The 21,993-nt window shown below is 51.5% G+C and overlaps 1 protein-coding gene across 2 annotated transcripts in view; it reads right to left on the bottom strand.

Annotated features, from left to right (window-relative positions):
• AP1M1 (adaptor related protein complex 1 subunit mu 1) overlaps window positions 1-17,070 on the bottom strand; it is a 33,888-nt gene extending 16,818 nt beyond the window's left edge. The window contains exons 1-6 of one of the 2 annotated variants that reach the window (XM_037728735.1): window positions 16,570-17,070; window positions 10,659-10,815; window positions 8,171-8,238; window positions 6,490-6,620; window positions 5,145-5,292; window positions 3,920-3,955 (exon numbers count right to left, since the gene is read on the bottom strand). In XM_037728735.1, coding sequence (XP_037584663.1) covers window positions 3,920-3,955; window positions 5,145-5,292; window positions 6,490-6,620; window positions 8,171-8,238; window positions 10,659-10,815; window positions 16,570-16,611 — 582 coding nt within the window. In that variant the 5' untranslated portion in view covers window positions 16,612-17,070. The remainder of the gene's footprint in view (window positions 1-3,919; window positions 3,956-5,144; window positions 5,293-6,489; window positions 6,621-8,170; window positions 8,239-10,658; window positions 10,816-16,569) is intronic. The other variant, XM_017501174.2, reaches the window with a different exon arrangement.
• Between the last annotated feature and the right edge of the window lie 4,923 nt (window positions 17,071-21,993).

Raw genomic sequence — 21,993 nt, 5'->3', positions numbered from 1 at the left:
AAAAAAAAAAAAAAAATACATATATGTATAAAGAAAAAAACCATTACCAGCCACCACAAAAACACACTTAAATATACAGACCAGTGACACTATAAAGCAACCACACACAAACAAGTCAGCATAATAAACAGCTAACACCACAATGACAGGATCAAATACACATACATCAATACTAACTCTGAATGTAAATGGGCTAAATGTCCCCATTAAAAGGCACAGAGTAGCAAGCTGGATAAAGAAGTAAAATCGAATTATATGCTGCCTTTAAAAGACCCATCTTGGCTGGGCACCATGGCTCACTCATGCCTGTAATCTCAGCACTTTGGGAGGCAGAGGTGGGTGGATTGCTTGAGGTCAGGAGTTCAAGACCAGCCTGGGCAACATGGTGAAACCCTGTCTCCACTAAAAATATAAAACTTAGCCGGGTGTGGTGGTGCACACCTGTAATCCCAGCTACTCAGAAGGCTGAGGCAGGAGAATTGCTGGAACCTGGGGGACGGAGATCTTTTAGTGAGCCAAGATCGTGCCACTGCACTCCAGCCTGGGCAACACAGCAAGACTCTCGTCTCAACAACAACAACAACAAAAAAGACCCATCTCACATGCAATAACACCCATGGACTTAAAATAAAGAAATGGAGAAAAATCTACCAAGCAAATAGAAAACAGACAAAAGCAGAGTTGCAATCTTAATTTCACACAAAACAGACTTTAAGACAACAAAGATCAAAAAAGACAAAGAAGGGCATTGCATAATAGTAAAGGATTCAATTCAACAAGATCTAACGATCCTAATATATATGCAGCCAACAGCAGTACACAGGTTCATAAGGCAAGTTCTTGGAGACCTACAAAGAGACTTACACTGCCACACAGTAACAGTGGGAGACTTCAACACCCCACTGACAGTATTAGACAGATCACTGAGGCAGAATATTAACAAAGATATCCAGGACCTCAACTCAGCACTGGATCAACTGCACCTGATAGATTCTACAGAACTCTCCACCCAAAAACGGGAGAATATATCTCATCTGCACATGGCATACTCTAAAAACCACCACACAATTGGACATAAAACAATCCTCAGCAAATGCAAAAGAACCAAAATCATATCAGCCACTCTCTCAAACCACAAATCAATAAAAATAGAATTCAAAACTAAGAAAATTGTTCAAAACCATACAATTACATGGAAATTAAACAACCTGATCCTGAATGACTTTTGGGTAAATAATGAAATTAAGGCAGAAGTCAAGAGAAACCAATGAGAACAAAGACACAACAGACCAGAATCTTTGGGATACAGCTAAGGCAGTGTTAAGAGAAATTTATAGCACTACGTGCCCACATCAAAAAGTTAGAAAGATCTACATCACAACTCAACGCGTGATGCAAAAGTGTCCACCTCCAAAGCTAGCAGAAGACAAGAAATAACCAAAATCACAGCGGAACTGAAGAAGACTGAGACACACAAAAAAAACATTCAAAAGATCAACTAAGCCAGGAGCTGGTTTTTTAAAAGAATGAACAAGATAGACTGCTAGCTAGACTAATAAGAAAAGAGAGAAGATCCAAATAAACACAATTAGAAATGACAAAGGGGGTGTTACCAGTGATCCCACAGAAATACAAATAAACTTCAGAGACTATTGTGAACACATCTATGCACACAAACTAGAAAATCTAGAAGAAATGGATAATTCCCTGGACATATATACCCTTCCAAGACGGAACCAGGGAGAAACTGAATCCCTGAGCAGATTAGTAATGAGCTCCAAAATTGAATCAGTAATAAATAGCCTACCAACCAAAAAAAAAGCCCTGGACCAGACGGATTCACAGCTGAATTCTATCAGATGTACAAAGAAGAGCTGGTACCATTCCTACTGAAACTATTCCAAAAAACTGAGGAGGAGGGCTTCCTCCCCAACTCATTCTATAAGGTCAGCATCATCCTGAGACCAAAACCTGGCAGAGATACAACGAAAAAAGAAAACTTCAGGAATATCCTTGATAAACATTGATGCAAAAATCCTCAACAACACACTAACAAACTGAATTTAGCAGTACATCAAAAACCTAATCTACCACAATCAGGATGGCATTTATCCCTGGGATGCAAGGTTGGTTCAATATATGCAAATCAATAAACATGACTCATAACATAAATACAGAAATTACATGATCATCTCAAAAGATGCAGAAAAGGCTTTCAATAAAATTCAACATCTCTTCATGTTAAAAACTCTCTCAACAAACTAGGGTTTTGGGTTTTGTTTTGATTTTTTTTGAGATGGAATTTCACTCTTGTTACCCAGGCTGGAGTGCAATGGCGCGATCTTGGCTCACTGCAACCTCCACCTCCTGGGTTCAAGCAATTCTCCCGCCTCAGCCTCCCAAGTAGCTGGGACTACAGGCATGTGCCACCATGCCCAGCTAATTTTTGTATTTTTAGTAGAGACGGGTTTCACCATGTTGACCAGGATGGTCTCGATCTCTTGACCTCGTGATCCACCCACCTCGGCCTCCCAAAGTGCTGGGATTACAGGTGTGAGCCACCGCGCCTTTGTTTTTTGAGACAGGGTCTTGCTGTGTCGCCCAGGCTGGAATGCAGTAACACAATCTCAACTCACTGCAACCTCTACCTCCTGGGCTCAAGCGATCCTCCCACCTCAGCCTCCTGAGTAGCTGGAATTACAGGTTCCCATCACCATCCCCGGCTAATTTTCCTATTTTTAGTAGAGCATGAGGTACCATGATCAGCCAACAAAGTAGGTTTTGAAGGAAGATACCTAAAAAATAAGAGCTATCTATGACAAACCCACAGCCAACATCATACTGAATAGGCAAAAGCTGGAAGCACCTCCCCTGAAAACTGACACAAGACAAAGATGTCCTCTCTCACATAGTATTGGGGGCCGGGCATGGTGGCTCATGCCTGTAATCCCAGCACTTTGGGAGGCCGAAGGGAGCTGATCACCTGAGGTCAGGAGTTCAAGACCAGCCTGGTCAACCCGGTGAAACCCTGTCTCTACTAAGAATACAAAAATTAGCTAGGTGTGGTGGTGTTTGCCTGTAATCCCAGCTACCTGGGAGGCGGAGGCTAGAGAATCACTTGAACCCAGGAGGCGGAGGTTACAGTGAGCTGAGATCATGCCACTTGTATTACAGCCTGAGCTACAAAGTGAGACTCTGTCTTAAAAAAAAAAACAAAAAACAAAAAACAAAAAACGGACACTGCTAAGAGATTAAAAAGATAAGCAGACTGGAAGAGAATATTTGCAAATCACATATCTGACAGAGAACTTCTAACTAGAACATACAAAGAACTGTCAAGGCTCAATTATAAGAAAATGATCCAATTTTAAAATGCGAAAAAGATGCACAGAGATGCTTCTCCAAAGAGGATATACAGATGACAAAGAAACATGTAAAGCAATGTTCAACATTATGAGCCATTAAGAAAATGCAATAGGCCAAGCACAGTGGCTCACACCTATAATCCCAGCACTTTGGGAGGCTGATCACCCAAGGTCAGGTGTTCAAGACCAGCCTGGCCAACACAGTGAAACCCCGTTTCTACTAAAAATACAAAAATCAGCTGGTCGTGGTGGTGGGTGCCTAAAATCCCAGCTCCTTGGGAGGCTGAGGTAGGAGATCACTTGAGCCTGGGAGATGGAGGTTACAGTGAGCTGAAATAGCACCATTGCACTCCAGCCTGGGCAACAAGAGCAAGATTCCATCTCAAAAAAAACAAAAACAAAACAATGCTGAGATACTACTACATACCTATTAGGATGGCAAAAGTAAAACTACTGACCAAGGATGTGGGGTCCTCACAACCCTCATCCGCTCTGGCGAGAATGCAAAACGGCAATGGTTTGTCAGTTTCTTATAAAGGTAAACATACACTTACCGTGTGACCCAGCCATCCCACTCCTGGGTATTTACCCTAGAGAGATGAAAACTTATGTCCACACGTAAGCCTGGACACAAAATGTTTCTAGCAACTCTACTGACAATTGCCAAAGACTAGAAAACCACCCAAATGTCCTTCTGTGGTTTGGAACAGAAAATAAATACAAATAAATATACAAGGAAACAGGCTGTTGATACACAAAACAATTGGATTTGGATGAATCGCAAAGAATTAGAATGAGTTAAAGCCAGACTCGAGAGCTCATGACCGTATGATGCCGTTCATACGACAATCTCAGAAAGACAGCTACGGTGACAACTGCAACACGACGAAGACTCTGGTGGTGGAGAGCAGAGCAATGGTTGTCAGGGAATGGGGAAGAGGGGTGTGGAGCTACAAACAGGCAGCATGAGGAGGTTTCGAGGTTCTGTGCCCTGGGTATGGTGGTGGGTTACACAAATCTGCACAAGCGCTAAAATTCATTTTCAAAACGTCAACTTATCTCATAATTTAAAAACTAAAAGAAAAAAACAAACATACAAAACAGTTAACACTGAATGCAAAATCAAAACCCAAAAAACAACAACAATGAAAACAAGTTGCAGGAGAACCACAGCTTACGATCTCAGGTTTATAGGGCAACCAACATACGCGTTTCTGTCTACAGAATGAGGCCTGAGAGGACGGTGAAGAAATCCTCATCTTTCTGTTCATAGGAGCGGAGCCCTTCGCTTCCTCTTTTTTTTCTGTACACGGTGAATGATAAAAGCCCTTCACTTTCTAACCTCATATCCTGCTTTTAATTTTTAAAAATAATCTGCACGCATGGCTTCTCAGTCAGCATAAATGCTAATGAAGCTAGCACAAGCTTGAGCCGGGCGTGGTGGCAGGTGTCTATAATCCCAGCTACTCAGGAGGCTGAGGCAGGAGAATCACCTGAACCTGGGAGGCGGAGGTTGCAGTGAGCTGAGATCGCACCACTGCACTCCAGCTTGGGCGACAGAAGGAGACTCCATCTCAAAAAAAAAAAAAAAAAAAGAAAAGAAAACACAAGCAAAAAAAGAAAAGATAAGACAAGCGCACATTTCAGAGTGGCCCAAACTGAATCCTGCTATCAGTTACCACACAGAATGGCTCTCGGGGCCTTGCTAGTTTTAAAATGCTGCGTCTGTTTCTCAGAGGAGATTACATTCTACAGAAGAAGGAAAGAAAGGAGGCCTACCAAGAGGTTAACAGACTCGATGACGTCCAAGAACACCTCATTCTTCCGATACTTGATGCCTTCGGACCGCCAGGAAACCGCATTGGTGACGGTGGCTGGGGGCCGCGGGGCCCCTGTTTCCAGCTTGTGGCCTTCCTGGGTGATGTACCTGTGGGGCCACAAGCTCAGAGTGAAGGAGGTGGCACCCGCGCCAACGCCACAGCTTCTGGCCCTGATGTTTCGGTGGGGTCAGGGTGGGTGCAGGGGAGGTTCTGACCGACTTGAAAGCAGCCCCTCAATTTAAGCAGCTCCAGAAAAGGCGGCCTCTGGTTTCACCTGGGGCTGCTTCATACAGGAAAATCTTCACCCTTTCCAAAGGCCAATACACACGCTACAGAGTCTAAAGCGCTCATTTCTGGGGCCCAAGAAGACCATGTTGGGGAGGAAAACAAGAAGTGAGTGTGAGCTGCTTCCCACCCCCGCTGAGCACGTGGGTGGGGCTGATGACCCCATCCCGCTGCGGGAGCAACAGGTGCAGGGTTGGGAACACAGGCTTCTCTGGGAGTCTGTCTGCCCACCGTAAAATGGGAAGGCGGTAAATGGGGAGGCTGTGACTCAGTGAATGTAAATGGCTGCACGTGGGGCTGCGCCCCTGGGAAGCACTTAGTTCACGTTGCCTATTATCTGAAGGGCAGGATTCCAAAGAGGGGAGATCTCAATCACAGTTATTTTATGACAGTAAAAACAAAGGAGGCTACTCCTTAGTAGCAAGGGACTTAGGGCGTCTGTGTGGATGGAGAGTAAAGATAAGGAACAGGAAAAGCACTGCTATGCTCAGCTATCGAGGAGGAAACGAATTAAAACCACTGAGGCGGGAGAATCACCTGAACCTGGGAAGCGGAGGTTGCAGTGAGCTGAGATCACACCGCTGCACTCTAGCCTGGGAGACAGAACGAGACTCTGTCTCAAAAAAGAGCCATTGCACTCCAGCCTGGGTAACAAGAGCGAAACTCCGTCTCAAAAAAAAAAAAAAATCAAAAAAAAAAAAAAAAAAAAAAAAGATAGGACAAGCTCACATTTCAATTAATGGCCCAGACTGAACCCTGCTACCTGTTACCACCCAGAATGGCTGTTGGGGCTTTGCTAGTTTTAAATGCTGTGTCTATTTCTATAGCAGAGGAGATAAAACACTACAGAAGAAGGAAAGAAAAGAAGCCTACCAACTCAGTAAAAATCCTAACACGGCTGGTGGTGGGAGGGGGGTGGGAGACAACACGAACACACATTTGCTTTCTGTTTCCAAACCTGATGGCATCAATGTCACACCGCCCAGGCCTAGCTCCCGCCCCCACCCCCGCCCACTCACTCCTGCAGGATCTTGCTGTCGGTGGTCTGGGGGTAGCCGAAGTCCATGAGCTCGTCCAGCAGCTCATAGATGATGACAAAGTTGTCCCGGATGCTCTCCTCCTCCAGCTCCTTGAAGTACTCGGAAAACACCTGTGGTAGTGACGGCGTGGGAAGAGGGGGAGGGAGGGGAGGCAGATGGCTCAGCAAATGGTTGAGGAATGAATGAACACTTGCACACATTCATTTGCCCTCTAAGTCCTACCAACAGCCCACTTCCCAGGCTCGGGGATGTGCTACAGGGCCCTGGACACAGGTTAACGGGGCAGGACAGCAGTGGCTGGCTGTGGGGGGGCCAGGCTGGAGCCCCTGCAGATGTCCTCTGCGGCCTTCAGAAGCTCCACGTCCCCGTTCTCTTCCCTGCCCAGACACCCCCAGGCAGGCGGCCCCTCCTGAGTGACTGTAACTGTCATCCCATCCTGAGTCTGGAGTGACACAGGGGAGGACCTGATGAACCGCCATTTTCCCCATTTCAATGCAAAGCTCAGAGGGCTAAGGAAGGGGCGTCAAAGAAGAGGGGCTGTTAGAAGCACTTTTGCAGGCATAAATGCCGAAGGAAGGAACACCATTGAAGCAGGAAGGAACTGCCCAACCCTTGGCTGGGGACTCTCCCCTTCCCACATCCCCCGTCTCTGATCTGCTGACCCCTGTGCGCTTCAGGGCTGTGATTGCCCAGCCTCTGCTTGGAAAGCAAAGGCAGCACAGCCAGGCCCAGCCCTGCTTGTGACAGTGCCACTGGTCCAGTGAAGGAGCCCTCGGCATGCACGTGGGGCCTTCCCAGCTGACGCTCGGCTCCATCCCCACGCCCTCCCCACCTGGGCTTGCCCCCATTCCCCAACATTCTGCACAGGTGGGATCAGTGAGGGATGAACGCTTTCCCAGGCCTCCTGGGTCCGGGTCCCCGCTTTCCTGAGCCCTACAGCCTGCCTTGGCCAGGCCCATCCTCTCCAGGAAGCCGGCAGCAGCCTACTCACTGGCACCAAGCTGCCCTCAAGTCCTCCTGCTCAGCAGCCAGTCACTGCTTTAGATCAAACTGGGTCTTGTCAGTCTCCTGCTTGAAGCTCTCCACTACCTCTCATCAGAGGTGGAATGCAATCCCCACTTCTGTATAATCCGTCCTCTTCCCAGCTGACCTCAGCCTCCCTGTCCATACCACGCACATGGCTGTCCCAGGGCCTTTGCACCAGCCACTGTCTCCATGTCACTGGCAGCCTGGGCCAGGCGTGTGTTAGCTCTCTCCAAGGTGGGCCTCGGGCCTCTGTGCCTTGAGAGCCCCCAGGGAGACTGAGCTGGGCTCGGCTCTGCAGCTCTGCTGTTATTCCAACCACATCAGTGGGTCACCCCACATCCTTCCAAAGCTGGCTGGGGGACTTGCTTGTCCCTTCCAGGGTCAGGGCACACCCCTGCTCTGCACCCCACCTTTTCCTGTTCACTTTCCCTTCTTCCCCAGGGTGGGGAGCAATGCGAGCTGTAGAATTCCACACAAGGGGGCTGGGCTCCCTTTTCCCACTTCCTGGGGTTCCAGCCCCAGCCCTCCCTGGGGACCCCACAGTTCTAACTAGGGCGGCCAGGTATGGGGAGGTGCAAAAGCAGAGCCAAGACAACCGCCACCCAAGCCCGCAGTCCCTCTGAGAGAGACTCACCTGTACCACCTTATAAAGGAAGGAGAACACCAGCGACACGCACGCGTTCTTCTTGGACGTGGCGACCACTGCATGGCAGCCACGGTTAAGGAGCATTCAGAGGCCGCGCAGCTGCCTGGAAGACCCCAGCTGATGGAGGCAGCCCCTAACCATCACAACCCTCAGAGCCTTCCCTACCGCCGCTCCCAGCTGTTTACGTGGCCCATGGTGGGCTACCAAGCTCCTGGTCCAAGCTGGGTCTGGGACACAGGAGTCACTGGCCAGATGTGCCCCAGGAAGCACTCACTGAGATGGAGAATCACAGAGATGGCAGGTGGCACAGGGGACCTGTCCCGGGGGCTGGGTGAGGGGCTGCCCTGAGCAGGGAGGGAGCGAGGCTCATTCCAGGAACAGAAAGCAGGATGCACTGGCCCTGCTCCTCCAAAGGCGACCTCATCATGACCCTGCTGAGATCCAGGGTCCCCCGGCCAGACTCTGTGGCAAGTAGCCAGGGCCAATTCTGGCTTCAGTCCTTCCTGGCTTTGGAAACACAAGCCGTGGCCTTGAAACAAACCTTTCTAGAGAAACCTCGATATTTCTCTCCTGTGTAATGGGGGCCTGTGAATGAATTCACTGAGGCAGTGTACATGAGACATCTGATGCAGATGTTCCTTTCTGCCACGGGTGCCTCCCAGGGTCAGTGTGCTGGGCGCTTCCTGTTCCTTTTTCCCTAATGGGCTCCCAGGCCACCAGAGCAGGCTGGTTCTTCCTCTATAGGCTCACGCACTGTGCCCCCGACATCCCTGCTCATGGCTTGTCTGTGCCACCTGGCTTGTTTGCCCAGCAGTGAGCTCTAGGGGGTAGGGCGGGGGCTGTATCCTCTCCCTTCTCACCTCACCCCAGCACAGGGGCCCAGGAAAGGGACGCTGGCCCAGTCAAACGAGTGCTGGCCTCCCTCCTGCTGCCTGGCAACACGCCCTCCCCAGATGCTTTATAAGCAGTGGCAGTGGGTGGCTCTCACCCAGGGCCTTGCTGAGAATTGTCCCGGCTAGAGGCAAAGGATGTCCACTCAGCCAGAAAGGTGAGCCCTCCCTGTCTCTTCCCCAGATGCCCAGGTGTGAAATGTAGGGGCCCAAGCAGAAACTGATCTGATGGCTCCTGCTGAGCTCAGACCATAGCCCCTCACCCTCCTCCCAATACCTGGGTGGCCTCAGAGGACTGTCAACTCCCCGGGTTAAAAGCCACCAAAGATCAGCTTCAGAGCTATTCTCAGGGTCTTCCAGAGCCAGGAAAAATCTCCACAGAGGCAGGCCACAGGGAGCCAGGTGAGGGCCCTGGACCAGCACGGCCTACATGGGAACATGCACTCGACCCACCAGGAACGATCTTGCTGCAATGCAGATTCTGACGGGCAGGGCTGGGTGAGTGTGGGATTCTGCCTTTCCAGGGGGCTCCCAGGAGATGTTCTGGCCCACTGGCCACGCTGTACTGGCAAGGCCCCGTGTCTCCAAGAACACAGGAAAGGGCACAGAGCCCACATCTGCTGGGAGCAATGTGCACAAGTCAGCTCAACTGACCTGACAACCCCTCAATGTGCAGCGAGGGGTCGTCGTTCCCGCTGAACTGTGGGAGGGTGAGGGATTCGCCTCCAGCCCCATGGCTGCTGGAGCTGGGGCTCACACTGGGCTGTGAACCACACAGCCAGGCCCTTTCCGTAGTAGTGCAGGTACTGCAATGCGCCTGAAGGTCTGCCCAAAGCTGTGGGATGGCCAGTTAGACCTCCTGGGTAGAAACTGGCTTGGCCAAGTCTCCACATGGGTCCAAGGACAGGAAGGGCAGGGGGCTCTGAGATCTGGGCGGGGCTGGGAGGAGCCTGTCACCTTCTCTGCACCCCACCACCCCTCCGTGGTCCAAGCCACTTCCCCTCCCAGCTGCACGACGACCCCAGCCTACTCCCGACCTACCCATGTCCTCTCCTGTCCCCACTGTCTTGCCCCACTCAGCAGCCAGAAACCTCCAGAAGGTACATATCTAAAAGCCACCAAAGACTTCCTGTCACATTTCAGATGATGTTCTTTGAGACCCCAGACCCCGCTGACCACTCCAGCCTCGCTGCTGCCACACGTCCCCTCTTGAGGGCTCCAGCCACCCCGAGTGCAGCTGCTGGAATGAGCCTCTGTCCTGCAGATTCTTCACCCACGCCCAGTGCCTGTCCGTCCCTCCAGCTGGCAGAAGCCAGGCCTCCCTGCAGGCTTCCTCCAGGGTGTCTCTTCCCTTCCTGGGCCCCTGAGCCAAAGGATTTCAAGTCACACCCGCTCCTCTCCCCACACCCGTCACACGTGTCATAGCGCATTCTCTGCCTCTCTCTGCAGGCAGCAAGGAGCTCCGATAGGGCACGGCTGTGTCCCATGGCTGCCGCTGTGCCCAAATCAGCCCTGGTTGCCGGTGTGTAGATGTGCACACACACCCACACAGCAGTCCCCTGGGGGCGCCCCCAGCAAAGGGATACAGTACAGGTTGTTGTGTTTGATCCACATGAAGCGGACCCCTCCGTGGGCCAGGATGGGCGACAGCATCCCCTCCTCTTCCTTCTCCATCAGGATGGGCATGAAGTGCTCCACCTCTGACATGTCCACGTCGCCACGGTAGTTCCGGCAGATGAGCACCTGCGGTGGGGAAGGAAGAGAGAAGACGCTTGCATTTTCAGTTCTTCAATCCAGGGGCTGGGGGCAGCGGGTGAGATGCACCAGCCTGCTTCCCTCAGGGTCCCTGATCATGGCCCCTGCCTGCACAAGAGCAGGACTCGAGGCCATGCTGGTCTCCATCCCCCAGGGAATTCCTGGAGAAGAGTATCTCCCAGTGTGAGCTTCCACAGGGGCCACCGCAGTTCCTTGCAGGGTGAGCGTAGACGGGGACTCTGCAGCAAGGGTCCAGGACCGAATCACTCCGAGACAACACGTTAAGCAATGCCTCACAAGCTCTCAACACGGGCCTTGTCAGAGCCTTTCCCGTGCTAACGCACCCTGCTTTCCTGTCTGGGTCAGGGCACCCATTCCTGCTGAAGGTTCGTATTTCCTGAAGTCCATGGGCACTCTGAAGAGGAGACGCCCTTCCTGGTCTCTCTCTTTCATAGCCTGTGGGTCAGGATACACAGCATCTAGAACCCCTGTCCACTGCTGATGGGAATGGAAAATGGGATAACTACTTTGGTGAAGTCTGGCAGTTTCTGAAAAACTGAAACCCAGAGTTACCGTACGACCCGGTCATTTCTCTCTTTGGTATTTATCCAAGAGAAATGAAATCACATGTCTGTACAAAGACTAGCACGAGATGTTAACAGCAGCTTTAATTGAAACAGACCCAGACTAGAAACAATGACAATGTCCTTCAACAGGTGAACTAGAAACAAACCGTGTCCAGCACGCGATGAGAAACACACCTCGGCAATGAACAGGACGGGACTCCCAACACATGGACGGATCCCACAGTCACTGTGTCCTGAACACCATGAGAACACACCTCGGGCTGGCGGAGTGGCTCACTCCTGTAATCCCAGCACTTTATGAGGGTGAGGCGGGCAGATCACCTGAGGTCAGGAGTTGGAGACCAGCCTGACTAATGCGGGAAATCCCGTCTCTACTAAAAATACAAAAATGAGCTGGGTGTGGTGGCAGGCGCCTGTAATTCCAGCTACTCAGGAGACTGAGGCAGGAGAACCGCTTGCACCCGGGAGAAGAAGGGTGCAGTGAGCCGAGACTGGAGTACCATTGCACTCCAGCCTGGGCAACAAGAGCAAAACTCCACCTCAAAAAAGAAAAGAAAAAAAAAAAAGGAGAGAAACACGCCTCAGCAATGAAAGGCATCGGACTCCTGATACAGGGACATATCCCACGACGACTCTGCTGGCTGAAAGAAACCAGTCAAAGGAGAGCTCATCCTGGATGACTGCACGTATAGAAAATCCTAGAAAACGGTGATGAAACACACATCGGTGGCTGCCTAGGAATGGGGCTGGACAGCAAAGGGCATGAGAAAGCTTTAGGGGCGATGGAATGCGGGTTACGCCTCCCAACGACTGAGCTCATCAAACCGTACAAAGTGCAGGTTATTGCACCTTGTTGAAAGAATAAAAAGGAGGTCGGAAGCTTTGCTAGCCTGGGCACAGCTGCGGTTGGAGATGCCGCTCGGAGCAGCTGTAGCTTTCGGGGCCCACAGGACAGCCAGTGGCAGGACTCAGCAATGCGCTGGCTGAGAAGGCCATGGCGGCGCTGACCATCCTGGGAACCACCTGCCTCAGAACCTGTCATTCATCACACACTGCCTTTATTCTCTCAAGGCGGGGCTGCGAGGGATAAGGATGGTACCTTCCTTTCCCAGTCCTGTGGGACTGACTGGAGGGAGGCAGGTGATGACCTGTTGAGGAAACAGACCCTCCCCCTGCTGTCACTCTTGACCCCCCAGGTCTTTCCTCACAAAGGGTGACAGGGCTCTTCCTACATAGAAGCCAGACAGGGTCTCTTTCCTGCTGCTGAACTGCCACCTACTCCAGCCTCCCCGGCACTGAGAACAAACCCCAAGCTCATCCCCGTGGTTCCCAAGGACCAGCGCAGTCCGGCCCCTCACGGCCCCTCTGATGCCTCTCTGCCTGTGCTGCCCTGATTCACTTCACTCCAGCCTGGGTGATCTGAGTGATCCACATCTGTTCCCGCCTCGGGGTCTTTGTCCTGGCCTGGCTCTTCTCATTTCTCAAGCCTCAGTTCAAATGATACCTCCTTTAAGAAGTCCTCCCTGCTTGCTCTGGCTGAGATCATGTCCTGTCCCTCTGTACCCTGACCCCTGCTTTAACTTCAGTGTCCCTATCACCTGCTGCGTTATACATTTATTTGTATCCTCATTTACTGTCTGACCTTCCCTGAGAACAGCGACTACTCTGTCTCATTCAAAGCTGTGTCCCAGCACCCAGATCAGGGCATGGCCCATAGTAGGCACTCAGTAAACATTTGTGGAGTGAATACCGGGGTAACGAGAAAAAGGAGGTGAGGAAAATGTGTAGGTCTTGTGCAGATGGCTATGGGTAATGGCATCACTTAGAGGGAGAGCAAGCAGGCACAGGGAGTGCATTTTGACGAATGCCCAGTTTGTGGTGGTGGTAGGACCTCCCAGTGTCCCAGCGGCCAGTGGATCTCTAGGTAAGTGCTGTGGACAAAGTCGAGGGTCACCGGCCCATGGACATGGGTCACATCACCTGGGAAGAGTGACAGCATGGGGAGGCACGCGTAGGCCTGAGCCACTCAACAACCCTGGGGAGGGCAGAAAAGGAGGAGAACAGGCAGCGCGAGAAACCCGAGTGCAGCTTCCCGGAAGCGGAAGGGAGCACCGCGGAGGAGGCGGTCGGTGGTGTCAGAAGCGGAAGGGAGCACCGCGGAGGAGGCGGTCGGTGGTGTCAGAAGCGGAAGGGAGCACCGCAGAGGAGGTGGTCAGTGGTGTCAGAAGCTGCTGAGAAGCCAGCCCGATAAAGCTGAGAAGCTTCCTACCAGGAGAGCTTTCTCCTAGCCAGTGCGGCCATGCCAATGTCCCTGATAACCAGACATGTGGCCATGAATTTCTCAATGTGCTTTATTTTTGATGAAATACAGTGGGCTCACGAGGCTGACTTTGGAAATATGAGGTCCGCGGGTTGTGGAATAAGAAAGGGTGTCTTGGTTGCAGAGGAAGGGAGGGAAGCCCACAGCTGCCTTGGGGAGCTTCCTGAAAGGCAGGTCTGATCACGCCTCTCAGGGCTACGGTCTCCTCACAGTGGCTGCTCCTTCTTGGAACTGAAGTGGTCCCCTTGGGTTCTCTCTCCCAGCTCAGCATTAGTCAGGACTTCTGGCTTGGCAGCCCCAGCAGGCTGCCCCTTGTGTCCCTTGCAATGCCTCTTTTCCACCTGACCTGGTCACCGTCCAAACCCCCTCCAGCATCGCCCTGTTCCAGGAGGCCTTTTGTAACCACCTCCCCCGTCCACTGGCTAAGGACAAGGTTGAGCAACTGCGGTACTTAGGACCTTGGTCCTGCCACTGTGGTTGCCTGGATCCAACCGTGTGCTAATGTCTCTGCTTCTAGGTGATTCCCCTGCTAGATGGAGAGGCCTGGGAAGGCTAACGTGGACCATGAGTGGTGCTGAACCTGTCTCATGCATCTGCTCAGCAAATCTGCACAGTAAGTCCATAAAAGCCTCTTTTGGCCAGGCACGGTGGCTCACGCCTATAATCCCAGCACTTTGGGGGGCCGAGGAGGGTAGATCACCTGAGGTCAGGAGTTCGAGACCAGCTTGGCCAACATGGAGAAACCCTATCTCTACTAAAAATACAAAAAATTAGCTTAGTGTGGTAATGGGTGCCTGTAATCCCAGCTACTCAGAAGGCTGAGGCAGGAGAATCACTTAAACCTGGGAGGCGAAGGTTGCAGTGAGCTGAGATCACGCCATTGCGCTCCCTGGGTGATAAGAGCGAAACTCCGTCCAAAAAAGAAAAAAAGCCTCTTTTGACCAGTGAGAAAAGCGAGGTTCAGAGAGAAGAGGCTTGTCCCAGCTGAGTGGCAGAGATGGGTTTTCAGCTCAGCCCTAACACCACAGCCACAGTGCCAATGGATACCCTATCCCTGGCACAGGACAGGGTGCATGCTAGGCGCTCATGAAATGTTTGCTGAAGGCATAAGCAAGCCAAGACAGGCAGCCTGCTGGCACGGCTGGAGAGGCAGTGGCCAGGCAGAAGCAAGACTCATGCCACCAGGGCTCAGGGAACACCACACCCACCCAGCCTCTGGCTTGCCTCTAAGAAGGCGGGAGAAGCAAGGCCGGCACTAGGGCTCACTAGGTGTTGACTGTGGGTGGCTTCCAGGGCAGGCACCTACTCAAGGGACTTCAGGAAAGTGCTGGGGTGGCGTGGGGCAGGAAGTGGCAGCCACTTCACTTCTTCACTCCCAGTGGCTTCAGAGCTCACTCCTGCCCACCTCTCACCTAGGACCTGACACCCATGTTTGTTTCTCTCACTGATCAATGTTGGGCTAACATTGTTGGACCGGTTCTTGTTGCTTCCACACACAACAGGCCAAGCAGCCACTTGCTGTGCACCTGGGATGGACTTGGGAGAAGGCAGAGGCCCATTTTGAAAAGGCAGAGACAATCCTGCCTTTAAATTTTCTCAGATCCTCTGGGGAGGATGCCCGGGTTCTCATTTATGTCCACCTTGCTGGTGTCTCAGGTCCATTTGTCACCTTTGCTCAGGGAAACCCTCTCTCATTCTCTGACTGAGGCTGACTGTCCCTATTACACACTCACCCCGCCCCACCACTGCAACTGACATTTATTTGTGGTTTTGGAGATCGGTATCCATCTCCCCCATCAGCCTGTGAACGTCATAAGAACATGGATTGTTGAGCCCTAGCACAGTGACTCACTCCTGTAATCCCAGCACTTTGGAAGGCCGAGACAGATAAATCGCTTGAGGTCAAGAGTTCGAGACCAGCTTCGTCAACATGGTGACACCCCACTTCTACTAAAAATATAAAATTTAGCTGGGTGTGGTGGTGGACACCTGTAATCCCAGCTACTCCGGAGGGTGAGACAGGAGAATTGTTTGAGCCCAGAAGGTGGAGGTCGCAGTGAGTGGAGATTGCGCCACTGCACTCGAGACTGGACAACTGACACTATCTCAAAAAAAAAAAAGAGGGGGGACTGGTATTTGCTAAACACAAATCGACCCCAGGCTTAGTACCCTGCCCAGCATTAGCAGTGCTCCCTAGATACCAGATGAATCAACAAATGATTCTGGATCGGACTCCTAGACTTGCTACTTCTCTGTGACCGGTGTGACCTTGGTCAGGTTGCTTCACCTCTCCGTGCCTCAGTTTCTCCCTCTATAAAATGGCACTCGTGATCACCACCCACCTCACCTAAGCCTTATAAGTATCACAATGAACGTGGAGAAATTCCTACTGAGAGAAAGTGCACGGTAAACAGAAGCTGCAACGCCCTGAGAAGGCGGGACTGGCTGGAGGGCACCCAGTCCCCGCCACGCCTCGCCACCCCTGGCCAAGGGTCGCGCAGCCCCTGGACGCCCTGCCTGGCTCCCGGGACGGCTGCGGCCAGAGGCCCTGGTCCCTGCGCCTGAGAGCAGGGGCGCGGCAGTCGGTTACCTGGCAACGCGGTGGCCACAGCCCACCGCGTTACCTAGCAGCAGGGCTGGGCAGAGCCACTGCAGACCCCCGCCCAATTACCCAGAAAGAAACAGGGTGTGAATCTCCGGTGAGGTCTACCGGCCTCCTAGCCTCACACCAGGGTGGAGCTCATAGGCCGGTTACCTAGCAACAGGGTGGGTCCCCACGGGGAGGAGGACCCCGCCAGTTGCCGGGCAACGGGGAGGGTGGGGAGCCCTCAGTACCTTGCCCTTCAGGTCCAGCACGTAGACGGCGCTGGCGGACATGGTGGCTGCAGGAGGCCTCGGCAGCGGCCGAGGGCGGCGGCGGCGACGGTGGGGGCTACCGGGCGTTGAGCGAGGCCAGGCGCGGCCCGCAACAGCTCACCTCCACTTCCGGTTCGGAGAGCCGCGCGGGGACCGTTATGTCCGGTCCCGGAGTTGTCAGTAATGCGCAGGCGCAAGACGGAGTGTGCGCAGGCGCAGGACGTCAAATGTGACCATGTTTCTTGCTCCCGCCTGAAGAATCCCGGAAGTAAGGCCCTTGCAGGGCGGGGCCAACTAAATCAGGCCACCCGGTGGCCGCTGCCAGTTGAGCAATTGATCCAGAGCAGCTGAAAGCCGCCTCCGATGGACCTTATTTAGCCGCTTCCCGTGGGCCGAGTTAGGCGAGAGAGCCTGGTGGTGGAACCGATCTGGGACCCAGCCCTATAGAGCTCACAGTCTGGTGGGGAAGCCTATGAAACAAGTGTACCAATTATAAGCTCAAAAGTGAGGGGTAAGGCCGTGGTTACTTGGAAAGAGGTCAAACAAACTATCTGAATGGGAGTCAAACCTTATTATTGGTCACCACCTGTCAGCGTCAACATTTATCAGTGAATGGGCGTCCCTGTTTATTGCCTGGAATGTTGTAAAAACCAGCCTCATTGAACCTTGACCCAAAGTACCGTGTTTCATTTCTGCAAAGTTAGAAGTCGGTAATGCAACTGGTGGCTCCTGATGAATCCATTGAATCATATTTAATTTGCTTTTATGAATGATGGGGCTTTGGAGAAATGTCTGCATTCTGTTCCAATTAGCCATCATAGTACCCTGGGGATCCCAACCCTGCAATATCGGAGTGATTTACCCAGGATGCCTGCCTCTTTCATGTATTTTATCTTCCCTCCTATCTCCGTTTTGGAGTTTGGAAAGATGATTTTTTGCAATTCGGTAATTATATAGCTTTTGCTTAGGATAGAAATGTGACTCCCAGCACTTTGGGAGGCTGAGGCACATGGATCACCTGAGGTCGGGAGTTCGAGACCAGCCTGGCCAACATACTGAAACCCTGTCTCTAATAATAATACAAAATTAGCTGGGTGTGGTGGCACATGCCAGCAATCCCAGCTACTTGGGAGGCTGAGGCAGGAGAGTCGCTTGAACCCAGGAGGCAGAGGTCGAGGTAAGCCAAGATTGCACCATTGCACTCTAGCCTGGGCAACAAGAGCGAAACTCCATCTCAAAAAAGAAAAAAAAAAAATGAAAAAGAAAAAACAAATGTAACTTAAACTCTAGAAAAGCAAAGTAGAATGTTTGAAGACTACTAAGTGACTCCTGGGTTGGAAGGGTTGTGCACAAGGCACAGAGCAAGCAGCCAAGAGGCTTGTTTTTTGCTTTTTTTTTTAGACGGAGTCTCGCTCTGCCACCCAGGCTGGAGTGCAATGGCGCGGTCTCAGCTCACTACAACCTCTGCCTCCTGGGTTCAAGCAATTCTCCGGCCTCAGCCTCCTGAGCAGCTGGGATTACAGGCATGTGCCACTATACCGGGCTAATTTTTCTATTTTTAGTAGAGACACGGTTTCACCACATTGGCCAGGCTGGTCTCAAACTCCTGACCTCAGGTGATTCACCCACCTCAGCCTCCCAAAGTTCTGGGATTACAAGGGTTAAGTTAAATATTAAAAGTTGAGAGTGCTCTTATACAAAGGCTGGGATGTAACAAAAGCCCACCCAAAGTGCTTTGTGCGTAGGCCTTTCCTGGGCCTTGAAGCATGATATGATAACGAAGTAATTCTTAACAGGACCCATTTAGGATTAAACAAGCTTTATTGGAGATCTGAAGAAACTCCCCAGGCCTCCACAAACAACTTTATTGGGGTTTGAAGGAACTCCCCAAACCTCCGTGATTTAGCAGGAGACAAGAGGAATCACCCCAGCACCTGGTCCCACTTAGATTAAGTATATTTACTGAGGCTGCAGAGAAAGATCTGCAGGACTCAGGTGTTAGTTATAGGTTAAAACGATATAATCACTTACGGTCGGGCACGATGGCTCACGCCTGTAATCCCAGCACTTCGGGAGGCTGAGGCGGCTGGATCACTTGAGTGCGGGAGTTCGAGACCAGCCTGACCAACTTGGTGAGACCCTCCCCACCGCCCTGCCCCCATCTCTACTGAAAATACAAAAATTAGCCGGGTGTGGTGACACGTGCCTGTAATCCCAGCTACTCAGGAGGCTGAGGCAGGAGTACGGTTGACCCAGGGAGTTGGAGGTTGCAGGGAGCTGAGATTGTGCCATTGCACTCCAGCCTAACAACAGAGCAAGACTCCATCTCAATAAATAAAATAAATAAAGATACGATGCTGGGTGCTGTGGCTCACGCCTGTAATCCCAGCACTTTGGGAGGCTGAGGCAAGAAGACTGCTTGAGCCCAGGAGTTTCCCACCAGCCTAGTTAACATGGTGAAACCTCATCTCTACAAAAAATACAAAAACTGGCTGAGTGTGGTGGCACGCACTTACAGTCCCAGCTACTTGGGAGGCTGAACCAGGAGAATCATTTGAGCCTGGGTGGTGATGTCTGCAGTGAGCTATGATGGCACCACTGCACTCCAGCCTGGGCAACAGAGACCCTGTTTTTGAGACCCTGTCTCAAAAACAAAAAGAAGATACGCTTTTCTAAAACATTACAATTAATTGGGCAAAATATGAGGTTAAGGTCCAATAGGGTTTGTTACATATCACATCTGTTACTGTTAACTTTTGCTGAACAGACCCTGATGTCCTTCCTTAGCAGTAGAAAGTCATAGTTGTGGCCGAATGTGTGTCTTACACCCACAATCTCAACACTTTGGGAGGCTGAGGTGGGAGGATCACTTGAGGTTGAGGCCAGTAGTTTGAGGCCAACCTGGGCAACACAGGGAGACCCTGTCTCTACAAAGAAACAAATCAGCTGAGTGTGGTGATGTGCACTTGTGGTCCCAGCTACACAGGAGGTCGAAGTGGGAGGATTACTTGAACCTGGGAGGTCAAGGCTGCAGTGGGCTATTATCACACCACTGCAGCCTGGCCAGCAGAATTAGACCCCATCTCAAAAAAAAAAAAAAAAAAAGTCGGCTGGGCTTGGTGACTCACCGGGCTTGGTGCTCCCTGCACTTTGGAAGGCCAATGTGGGCAGATCACGAGGTCAGATTGAGACCTTCCTAGCCAACATGGTGAAAACCCATCTCTACTAAAATATAAAAAATTAGCTGGGGTGGTGGTGCGCACCTATAGTCCCAGCTACTCGGGAAGCTGAGACAGGGGAACTGTTTGAACCCAGGAGGCAGAGGTTGCAGTGAGCTGAGATCATGCCACTGCACTGCACTCCAGTCTGGCAAAAGAGCGAAGACTCTGTCTCAAAAAATAAAAATAAAAAAAATAAATGTCACGGTCCTGACATCTCGTCAGATTCCTTTCAGAGCGTATTGATTGGGAAATTAGTATCAAGTCTCAGTGGTTCACGCCTGTAATCCCAGCACTTTGGGAGGTCGACGCAGGTGGATCACTTGAAGTCAGGAGTTCGAGACCAGCCTGGCCAACATACTGAAACCCTGTCTCTACTAGACATAAAAAAATTAGCCGGGTGTGGTAATGTGTGCCTCTAACCCCAGCTACTAAGGAGGGTGACAGGCAGAAGACTCACTTGAACCTGGGGGGCGGAGGTTGCAGTGAGCTGAGATCTCGCCACTGTACTCCAGCCTGGGTGACAAGAGTGAAACTGTTTCAAAAAAAAAAAAAAAAAAATTTGGCCAGGTGTGGTGGCTCACGACTGTAATCCAAGAACTTTGGAGGCCAAGGCGAGCGGATCACCTGAGGTTGGGAGTTCAAGACCAGCCTGACCAACATGGCGAAACCCCGTCTTTATTTAAAAAAAAAACAAAAACAAAAAAATTTAACTTAACCACTCAGTACTAGAACAGTCATTACGGAGGCCTGCGTTAGTGAGACCTGGTCTGCTACAACTCCCCCACCCCCTGCCGCTGCCGCCACCGCCACTGCCACCACACACAGTAAGAATCTCTGTTCCCCAGGCTGGCTTTAAACTCCTCGGCTCAGACAACCCTCCGGCCTCAGCCTCCCAAAGTGCTGGGATTACAGGTGTGAGCCAGCGTGCCTGGCCCTCTCCTAACGGAAATTTTATGTCCTTTAACCAATGTCCCCCAACTCCACACTCCCCCGCCAGCCCCTGGTAACCATCCTTCTACTCTCTGAGTTCAACTTTTTTAGATTCACAGAAGTGAGATCACGTGGCATCTGTCATTCTAAAATGCACCAATTTAGGCCAGGCGCGGTGGCTCACACCTGCAATCCCAGCACTTTGGGAGGCCAAGGTGGGCGGTCTTGAGTTTGAGACCAGCCTGGCCAACATGGTGAAACCCCATCTTTACTAACATACAAAAATTAGCTGGGCATGGTGTTGGGCACCCAGCTACCCGGGAGGCTGAGGCAGGCGAATCGGATGAATCTGGGAGGTGGAGGTTGCAGTGAGCCAAGATCCCACTTCTGAACTCCAGCCTGGGCAACAGAACGAGACTCTGTCTCCAAAAATAATAAATAGGCGATGTGGACGGAGATCCTGGAGGTTGGGATGCCACCCTGACTTTCTGGCCCCAGGAAAGCCAACACAACTAAATGAGTGAACTGAACCACACTCCATGGAGCAGAATCCTCCAGCCGAGCAGGGTCCACCCACAGAATTGTGATAATGAATCTTCACTGTTTTAAGTCACTACCTTTTGGCGGTGTTTGTTATTTGGGGAGACAGAACTTAAGTAACTACTTTTCCACTGCACTGACGACGGGTTTCCACAGTACTACATGATGCAGACGCCTGCTGCTGGCTCATGGATAAAGGTCTGCAACTGTCTTTCCGCCAGGCCATGGGAGAACCGCTGCCGAAAGCAACGCTCATCAGAATGCATGTCCTCTCTCTCGGGTGTGAGCCACAGGCGGGGACAGATGTGCCATCCGAGTTCTTCCAGCTGAGTTGCTGTTTTCCAGTATGCATATTTTTCTGTGCCACAAATCCAAAAGGCAGCATTTAGATGATAATTAAATAGCCTCTAAGATGACACTCGGACTTGATCGGGCGCAGTGGCTCACGCCTGTAATCCAGCACTTTGGGAGACCAAGGCAGGTGGATCACAAGGTCAGGAGTTCGAGACTAGCCTGGCCAAGACGGTGACACCTGTCTCTACTAAAAAGACAAAAAATTAGCCAGGCGTGGTGGCAGGCGCCTGTAGTCCCAGGTACTTGGGAGGCTGAGGCAGGAGAATTGCTTGAACCCGGGAAGTGGAGGTTGCAGCGAGCTGAGTTCACACCACTCTACTCCAGCCTGGGCCACAGAGCGAGACTGAGACTCTATCTC

This window comes from Cebus imitator, unplaced genomic scaffold (assembly GCF_001604975.1).
Source record: "Cebus imitator isolate Cc_AM_T3 unplaced genomic scaffold, Cebus_imitator-1.0 Scaffold280, whole genome shotgun sequence".
In the NCBI taxonomy this organism is placed as follows: Eukaryota; Metazoa; Chordata; class Mammalia; order Primates; family Cebidae; genus Cebus; species Cebus imitator.
Note: the sequence above shows the minus strand (reverse complement) of the source record. Positions and strands in the feature narration are given on the sequence as shown.